Source organism: Berghia stephanieae, chromosome 4 (genome assembly GCF_034508935.2).
Source record: "Berghia stephanieae isolate SIO BIC M18660-M18661 chromosome 4, UCSD_Bste_1.3, whole genome shotgun sequence".
NCBI lineage: Eukaryota > Metazoa > Mollusca > Gastropoda > Nudibranchia > Aeolidiidae > Berghia > Berghia stephanieae.
The window spans coordinates 82278012-82288152 of record NC_088363.1 but is presented as its reverse complement, the minus strand read 5'-3'; the positions used below and the strand labels follow the sequence as shown (position 1 = coordinate 82288152).

The 10141-nt window shown below is 35.3% G+C and overlaps 1 protein-coding gene across 2 annotated transcripts in view; it reads right to left on the bottom strand.

Annotated features, from left to right (window-relative positions):
- Positions 1 to 10051, bottom strand: part of LOC144971375 (protein FAM47E-like) — a 12455-nt gene extending 2404 nt beyond the window's left edge. For both annotated transcript variants that reach the window (XR_013645124.1, XM_078912176.1), the window contains exons 1-8: positions 9867 to 10051; positions 8155 to 8311; positions 6673 to 6894; positions 5863 to 6032; positions 4568 to 4721; positions 3467 to 3549; positions 2111 to 2261; positions 352 to 516 (exon numbers count right to left, since the gene is read on the bottom strand). Coding sequence is in view for 1 of the 2 variants with exons in the window: in XM_078912176.1 (XP_078768302.1) it covers positions 352 to 516; positions 2111 to 2261; positions 3467 to 3549; positions 4568 to 4721; positions 5863 to 6032; positions 6673 to 6894; positions 8155 to 8311; positions 9867 to 9937 (1173 nt within the window). In the remaining variant the exon portion in view is untranslated. The remainder of the gene's footprint in view (positions 1 to 351; positions 517 to 2110; positions 2262 to 3466; positions 3550 to 4567; positions 4722 to 5862; positions 6033 to 6672; positions 6895 to 8154; positions 8312 to 9866) is intronic.
- Between the last annotated feature and the right edge of the window lie 90 nt (positions 10052 to 10141).

The window sequence follows — 10141 nt, the reverse complement described above, 5'->3', positions numbered from 1 at the left end:
TACACTACAGATGTTTGTTTGTTTTGTCAATGTTATAAAATGTCGTGGCCTTACAGCCCCTTTGTCCACATTTGAAACCTTTAATAACGACACTCGATTACGATATAATCGTCGTGCATGTCGTTATCGAGGTTCATATTTTATGATTTTAAATGGTTTTGTAATTTATTTAACAATGTGAGTAAAATTACAGTTAACACCAAAAAAGTTTAACTTTATAAGAGATCTGGAGTAAATAGGGGATGGGAGGGTGGGGTGGAAAGAGGTGTTGTTTAGTGATGAATGTGTTGGGGAAAGTGAAGAGGGGTGGGGGGGGGGGGGAAGAGAAGGATTGTTAAATGACTGACTAACCAGATCATTGCTTTTTTTCTTGGCTTCAGACATTTCTTGGTCTTTCAGTTGTTTAGGATCGACTAATTCTTCATCCCAGTCCATCTTTTTCCAGTTCTTTGGTGGTAAATACCAGGCGCCATATTTGAATTTCACCCAGCTTGGCTCATACTCTCCTGTGATTTTCTGTTGTTGAAATTGAACAGCAGGAATTGAACCAACACACACAGGCTAAGAATTCTACTCTTTTTATCGAGGATGACACACTAAAAGTACAAGTGTCATGTGTGGCAAAATTACTCCCCCCCCCCCCCCCCCCTATAATAAAGCCCAACAACTCCAATACCCTTGTGACCAAGCAACACACATTTGCAGGTCTGATGTCCAAACGCATTTATGGACTTGATTTTTCATAGTTGTAATATTTTGCATTGGTTAGTTTGAGAGTATTTCCATTACAACAAAGAGCCCAGAACAATTTGTACACGTCGCTTGTGACCTAGAGAGACTGACTGGAACAACTCAGTTCAGACATAGTTTTTAAATGTTAAAAAAAAAATTATATTTAATATCATTGCTATTAATAGTAAATAGACGCGACTCAGCTCAGATGTAGATCTTTTATTCCTTTCTTAACATTTATTTTATGGTCTTCCCTAGAGACCAAGAAAGCCCAAAAGTTTACACATCCAACATTCACACTCCCACCCAACATAATATTACACAACACAATGTGTGCAACTTTACACTTTACACTCCAAGTACACCATCAAATTCATACACATCCAAACAACAACAATACAGGTTCCTCTAACCACAAATCCCGCTGTTTGTTGGATATAGTCATGTGATCAACACACATGCCAATCGAAACTGCACTGTTTTTCAACCAAAAAAAAAATTTTAATGGACGCTCCATTAGATATTCTAAATACTAAATGGTATAAAGCGTGAGTCAATGCTATATCTAAATGTTCTGATTCTTTTCCTTATCATAGTCACGATCCTCCTCCTCCTACTCCTCGTCCTCTTCCTCCTCATCGTCATCAAGTCACTATGTGGTCTTGTGGTATGACACTCGCTTTCAGATCAGAAGGTCATGAGTTCGAGTCTCACTCAGCGCATAGTTGAGTCCTTGGAAAAGGCTCTTTACTCACATTCTCTCACCGTACTCAGCTGTAAAATGAGTACTTGGCCGTTAACAGCGTTGTCCACGTCCGAAAAATTGTAATATCAGCTAACAGGTGTCATGTCCCATCCTACATGTTAAATGTTGCTGTTGACCAGGGACCCCTTGTGTAAAGCGCTTTGAGCATATTTAGTGGATATTGCACTATATAAAAGGTCAGTTTTATTTTTAGAACATTATCATCATCATCTCATCATCGTCATCACCATAATTTAAAAGGCTCATTCGGTGAAAAAATTTTGTCTCACAAACTTTATCTCATAGATAAGCACACACATATTCATTAAAACTTAAATTTGAGCATTTATATCGGGCAATATCCACTAAACATGCTCAATGCGCTTTACAAGGGGCGCCTTGCCAACAGCAACTCTTCACATGTAGGACGAGACATGACACCTGTTAGATGATATTACAGTTTTTTTTCTCTGGAAGAGACAAAGGTGTTCACAGTCAGGTACTCATTCTACACCCAAGTATGGTGAGAGAATGTAAGTAAAGAGCCTTTTCAAAGGACTCAACTACATGCCACTCAAAGCATGACTCAAAATTGAACCATCTGGTCCAAGACAATAAAATCAATCCAATTACCTTTACAGCTGGTCCCACTGTCGGGTTTTTCAGTTTACTAGAATTTGATTGGGATGGAGGAGGAACAGCAGCAGACATTCTTAACTCTTGAGGTACGTTGCTCAATTCTACCACGTGGATGGGTACAGATAACGCTGGCTTTGTCTCGTAACTGACAAGTAAAATATAGAGACTTAAGATGACATCAAGTGAGAGACTATAGCAGAATTGTGCAGACATTTAATGGGATAATTCATTCTACAGTTTCAATGATACTAATGTCACCAAAAGGTTTTGTTTTTTTAAATGGCCATTACATAGTCAAAATAATTTACCATATCAATATATTATATAAGGATGTACTTTTAAATGATACAAAAGCCGAGGCGGAAAAGGAACTGGGGGGTTGGAGACGGGTGTTGGAAAGGAGGGGATTAAGGATAAGCAGATCGAAGATAGAGTATTTGTGCATCGGACAACAGAGAGCAGAACCACCAATAAAGATAGGAAAAGAGGATGTGCCAGAAACAAACCAATTCAAATACTTAGGAACAACTGTTCAAGGAGATGGGGGCAATGAGATGGAGGTTAAGAAGAAGAACAGACAGGCTGGAATAATTGGAGGAAGGCAACTGGAGTTATGTGTGACAAACGAATTTCCGCAAAGCTGAAGGGGAAAATATATACAACAGTTGTAAGACCAGCAATGTTATATGGACTAGAGACAGCAGCTACAACAAAGAAACAAGATAAAGAAGTTGAGGTGGCAGAAATGAGGATGTTGAGATGGTCACTTGGCTGGACAAGAAAAGATAAAATGGGAAATGAACGAATACGAAGGTTAACTGAAGTGAAGAATGTATCAATAAAGATGAGAGAGATAGATTGAAATGCTTCGGACATGTAAAGAGATGAGAGAGGGAGTACATGCGAAGGAAAGTATTGGACTTATTAATAGTGGGAAAGAGGAAAAAGGGATGCCCAAAGACTAGATGGTTGAATAAGGTAAAGGATGATATGAAAGAACTCGGTCAGGAGGAAGATGATGCGCTGAACCCAGATGCATGGAGATGTGGCATTCATTATGGCAACCCTGCAAACTGCGGGATAAGCTGAAAGAAGAAGATATAAAGAATGAAAGACTAAGGGGAGAACAATCTGAACAAGCTGTCCTTTTGTGTTGAGAATGAAACATTGTCATTAAAATTAGAAAAACCGGTAAAAAAAATTTTTTTTAAAGATTCAAATACATATAAAATAAATAAATAAACAAACAAACAAACAAAATATGACAAAAACAGAAATTTCAACTTAATAAAACAAGACAAATTAATTGATGTATGAAGGACAGTCTTACACGTGTTACAATTTACTCACCCACTGGCAAACAAACTGGTTATAGTTGACTCCTCGATGTTGTTACTTTCACCCCCAAGGTCAGCCACCCACTCACAGAAATCCTTTGAGAGATAAATTGCATTGAAGTATTATACATGCTAAATGGCGACTTAGAGCTTTCAGGTCCATAGAGTAGAGTTTATCACGAACTTTGTTGTGTGGAACACTAAAAATTGTTTGTTACCCTCTTAAAAGGACATTGACTTGTCAATTGTAGAATATTTTAGAATGATTTGATATTAGATCCAGTTACCTGAAGATGGCTTGGTGGAACACGACACAAAAAGAAAAATTAGAAATAATACAAGGTACAATAAGGTAAGGTAGTGCGAGGTTCATGATTGATTGAGAAAGGGGGTCTGTAATATTCAACAACATAATATGTGAAGTGTCATAAACTCTAAGTGGTGAGGCTGTAATGTGGTCTGGTGGTATGACACTCGTCTTCAGACTGGGAGATTTCAGGGTTTGAGTACCGCTCAGAGCAGGGCATAGATGAATCCTTGGAAAAGTTTCTTTACTCACATTCTCTCACCGTAATCAGGTGTAAATGCGTACCTGACTGTTACCAGTTAACAATTTTGTCTCTGTTGGAAAAAAAATTTGTAATATTGCCTAACAGGCATCAAGTCTCCACCTACATGTTAAGTATTGTTGTCAGCTAGTGACCCCTTGTGAAGCGCTTTGAGCACATTTAGTGGATATTGCTCTATATAAATGCTTAGGTTATCAGTTAAAATAAGAGTAAAAAACAACTGGATATTTTATAGGATTATAGATAACCATAAGATTTTGGGTAATATATCATCATATCATCATCTATTCCGGCTAAGCCATTTCCCTTCACCTGGGATCAATCTTGGTACTTTTGTGTGTGAAGTGAGTGCTCTACCAATTAAGCTGTCAGAACCCCCATATAATGATTCAAATAGGGATGAGTTGTTCAAATAATTTTGCAATGAACACCGTTAAGGGTCTTTTTAAAAAAACGTTCATTCTATTTGTCTTAAATCTAAGAGTTGACTTCGTTTCAACAAAAAGTCAAATTCAAGCAATGAAAATATTTGTCTATTGGAATACCTGAGTAACTTTTTTTATGTGCTCTTCTTCTGATGGCGCATTGGCTGCACCTTTGTCTTTCGATTTTTTCATGTCCTTTTTATCCTTCACTTCCTTCCTCGGTAACCATCGATATGGGTTTCTGACTGACAAACCTGCTGTTACATCTTTGGAGCTGAAAATAAAGTGATGCTCGATTAAGTTGTTATCAAAATCATTATCTCAATGAATTAAAGAAAAAGAATTATAGATCTAATGATTTGCATGAGAGTGCTTGCTGACTAAATATATTTTAATTCTTAAAAATCTGATCATGCAACAAATAAAAATAAATTTAAAAAAGAAAGAAAGAAAAAGAAAATGAAACAAAAACAATATAACCCTCCTTCAGCCAAAAACAAAAGCAATATGATAATAATAATAATAATAATAATAATAATAATAATAATAATAATAATAATAATAATAATAATAATAATAATAATAATAATAACAATAACAATAACAATAATAATAATAACAATAATAATAATAACAATAATAATAATAATAATAATAATAATAATAATAATAATAATAATAATAATAATAATAATAATAATAATAATAATAATAATAATAATAATAATAATAATGAAGCATTTATAAAACGCATAAATCCACTCAAAGGTGCTCAGGCTGCTATAAAAAAACAACAAAACAAACAAAACAAACATTTATAATCAATAGTTAATCAATGCACAAATTAAAATATACAACGGACTAAAAGGCTAATCTAACATGAATACATCGCTTAGAATTCCGATAGATGACAGAGGAGTATTTGGCATGTCTTGTCTATAATTCTCTGCTACCGTCTGAATTTTAAGTGCTTCAATTACTGTTTTTGTTATTGGCTGAATCATGGTTTTGAGCCTGAAACTTTCCATATTTGGTGTTTTGTTATTTTTCAAAAGTGTTATATTCTTTTTTGTTCATTACTTCTTACAGTCCACAGATTCTAGTAGCTATATATCACTTTGACTCTTGAAAGTCAATACAGTCCACAGCTTCTAGCAGCTTTGTATTACTTCGACACTACAAAGTCAATACAGTCCACAGCTTCTAGCAGCTTTGTATCACTTTGACACTACAAAGTCAATACAGTCCACAGCTTCTAACAGCTTTGTATTACTTCGACACTACAAAGTCAATACAGTCCACAGCTTCTAACAGCTTGTATTACTTCGACACTACAAAGTCAATACAGTCCACAGCTTCTAGCAGCTTGTATCACTTTGACTCTATAAAGTTAATAGTTACAACTGTTATCTTACTTTGTATCCGATTCAACGGACATCTTTGATTCAGTGTGTCCATCAGATCTTCCCGATTTAGACGACATTCTGTCACTTTCATCCAATTTACCAAGGACATCTGTCTCATCATCTTGCATGTCGTGAATGTTGAATTGTGGGTCAAGTAAATCAACAATGTCTTCAAAGAGCTGTGAAAAATTATTTAAAAATTAGTCCTTTAGAGCCATTAGTCTCACAAAAACAGAGTTTGTCCCGGTGTCTATGGTATGAAATGGATGATAGAAATTGCTTGCTATCATTGAATAGGATGCTAGTCTATCACAAAGTATTTTCTGCCATATTTAACAGATCCAACTACCCAATCACTCCTAGGTGGACAAGGGGGTCAGAAAAAATCTGGACTTCACCCCTAATCAATCTCAGTTCCTTTGTGTATGAAGTGGGTGCTCTACCAACTTTTGGGACCTCTTAATTAATTTTTAAACATTTCTATCTTAATAGTGAGTGTTGAGTTTTTAAATAATTGAAACAAATGTTTCCATTATTTTAATTGCAAACCCAAACATCTAGACTCTAAAATCATGGAAATTTGACTATTTCCATCATCATTAAAAGTGATGTGACCAATATGAAGACACATTTAGATTTAAAATAAAACAGTAACAACTGATAATTAGTAGCACTTCTAGGTTTTAGTTTTATATCAGTTAGTGGCCTTGAGCAAGTCACCTCGCCCTTGCTCACTTTATGTTTACGATTGTGTTATATCATGTAATAATTTTAATCAAATATAAGAGGTAAGCAACATGTGCGATAGACATATCTTACCTCTGGAGCAACACTCTCCTCAAGGTGAGGGTAGAGAGCAAGAGGATGCTTCAATAAACCTTGTTCAACTTCATTTATATAATCCCTGCGTTGTTGTTGCTGGGGTGTACATTTGGAATAGTATGTCTGGTCCCTGGTCAGTCTTCTTCTGGCCGCCTGCTGTTTTACATTGTCTATATTACTGGTCAGTCCACTAACAGCAGGTCCTGGTCCTTTTTCAGACTATACAAAAAAAAACCCAAACAAACATAGAAATAAAATAAGCTTCAAGATCGGACTAAGTCACACCAAGGCTAGGTTGATTGATTTTGATTATTTTCGGTCCCTTGATGTACAGGTGTCGATATTTATTAGTCCAAACTTCTTTACATTATAAAACTATTATAAATTCTGGTATGTACAGATTGTAATGTTCAAAAGATGAAATAATGCTCTAACCAATATATCATTCAACTGAGTAAATTCATCAATTTGTCCTGACTTTATCAATTTTCTTTGATTTCTTTCAGCAAAAGAAAAAATCTATGCTCATTGTTCACCTCAACAAAATGAGTAAATGACCCAGAACTACAAGGCAGTGATTATGAGAGCTTAAATTGAGAAAATAGGGAGCAGGCACTGGTGTGAGATAAATATCTGAAAAAGTGTGTATGAAACAGTGCGGCTATGTGGTCTTGTAGTATGACACTCGCTTTCGGATTGGAAGGTCCTAGGTTCAAGCCTTGCGCAGCCCATAGTTGAGTCCTTGGAGTATACTCTTTACTCACATTCTCTCACCGTACTCAGGTGTAAAATGAGTACCTGCCGTTAACAGAAATTGTCTCTGTCCGAAAAAAATTGTAATATTGCCTAACAGGCCTCATATTTCGTTCTACACATTAAGTGTTGCTATTGGCTAGGGACCCCTTGTAAAGCATTTAGTGGATATTGCACTATATAAAAACTCAAGTTTTTGTTTTAAGCTCAAAAAGCATCAGACAAAGCAAGAAGAAAAACATAATTGAAAAACATCCCAAAATATAAGACTGATGTATACTTCTTGACTTAGATGCCTTTCGCGTCTCGACCGAAAGATCGGGTCGCCTTGGCTGTTTCCAGTATTTCCTGTGTGAGGTGTCTCCAATATTGCCGGTCCTCTGCTAGGGTTCTCAGATTTTCAAGGTCCCCTGCCGTTATGAGACTAATGCTTTGTCCAAGTGTTGTGAGGTTTTTATTTAGGATCACAGGGAGTGTTGTGATCGGTCTTCCTCTGAAAAGGTTCCCGTGTTTTTGGAAATATCCCGACATGGCTTGGTTAGCTGGTATGTTTTTGTCCCTGCGTAGTATGTGACCGAAAAGTTGCCATCGTTGTTGTAAAATGTCAAGGGAGATTGGTCTTGATGTATAGGGATGGATTTTTTTGGTGTATTTTTCTTTCTTGCTTTGCCTGGCACTGTTTCATAGACACTTTTTAAAACAGAATTTTATCTTATGAGAGCTTACCTTGATAAAGTCACTTCCCTGAACGGCTGGAGGGAGACCATCACGAAAATCATCCAGACCATCCTTTAAAAATCTCCAATTTTGAACATTTTGTTGATGAATGCATTCACCTGGCTGAAGTTTCTTGATGTATTTTGTCTGGAGACGCTCCTTATACCTAAGTAAATAGAATTTAATTCAAAGTGATACTAAGCTGCTGAAGGAAGATTCCAAGATTTTTAAACAGAGAGGATGTGGATAATGTTTCTCTGTCGCCGATCTGGTTTCTTATTTTTAGTAACATATTTATGTTTTCATTGTTTTTTGTTGTTGGTTGAAGAAGGGTTTTGAGCCCGCAACATTTCGTGGTTGGTATTTTATTCTTTTCTGAAGCGGTCATATTCATTTTTGTTTTTGAATAAAATTTACAAATTTCAGATGAAATAAGAAGGAAAGTTTTGTCTAATGAATGAAGAAATAAAAAACAAATTTGCGGTTGTGCTCTGGATATCCAAATGAAATTACAAGCTGCTTTGGATGAGTGTTGAACAATTAAGAATTTATACAACTTCACCAAAATCAAGATGGGGAATGGATAATTTTTGTGATTTCCACAGAGGAATACAAATGAGTAAGACGAGGATATTGAAATTGAAATATGACAACATAGAAATATGGAAAGTGATCAGAAAAGTGAAAATTCTTCTTATTTCAAACTATTTTTTCCGAAAGTATGTTTATTTTGTCATTGCATTAATTTTTTTTTAAAGTTGGAAATCTGTGACAATTTTCGTTTTATACACCCTTCGGTGTCAAATATGTTTGGTGTTAAATTAAATTTAAAATTTTACATTTTATTTCTAAATTCGATGCTTATGTAAGCCAATTGTAAAGACATGAAATGACGTTCTTACCAATTTGAGTAAAATAGATTTAAAGAAGAACAAAATACTCAGCATCGAATGTTTCGAGCTCAAATCCCCTTTTCATCCAACATCAACAAAACTTAATTCTATGGCAAGTACGACCGCTTTAATTGTTTTGCTGTTAGCTGAGGACGGATTTGAAACTGAACGTTCCGTGTTATTTTTATCATTTAAAAAAAACAGAAATTGTTGCATTCTTTTTTTTAATCAATAATATTTTAAGTCCACGGTCTCAGTAGGTTGCCAGGGTGAAGGTGTTTATCAGATGGATTCGAACTCCAGACATTGTCTAACGATCAATCAAAGCCAGTATAAATACACTATATCACAGAAACTGAAAGCAGAACCGATAAACTATCTTTTATTTGCTGACTTAGAATTTATCTTGATATTCTTATATTATACCTGCTTGAGATTACAAAATGATGATATTTTCAGCATTTCGAATGGCATTGTTTTGCGTTTATAGCAATTTTTTTTCTACTACTTTGAGTATTTACCTGGATACCTGGATACCTCTGTATAGAGCTTTTAGACTTGGTGTAGTCTCCTTCGCTCCTCCTCATCTATTAATGATTGGACCAATTTTTATAATTGAACTTGTTGAACTTCTGTTCTTTCAATGAAACTTAAAATTTATCCTCGGTAGATTATGCTTCTCTTTTAGACATTTAATTTGATACCAATTTTATCAGTGTAGCATAAATAGGGACGAAGTTATCGTGAATCAAATTTCTTTGACGTTGGAGTGTTTTTTTTAAATCTCTATTTCTCTACATTTCACTGCGATTCAAAATTCACCCTTACCAATCTTGGTGCTTGATAGGCTTTTCAGACAGTGTATTTACAAGGGCAAGATCGTATTTTCTCTCTGCCATCCTCAAATCTTAAGTTATTGCTATTGTCTTATCACATTTCAACATTCAATTGGAATATAACAAACGAATTACCACAAAGGTGGCGGCCATTTGTTTATATGGTATCCATTTCCGGTTTATTAAACGCATAGTTTCATTTCCAACAGGGCCGGTGAACACTACAAACTTTTGTTCTACGCAAAGATGTAATGAATAAAAAAAAAA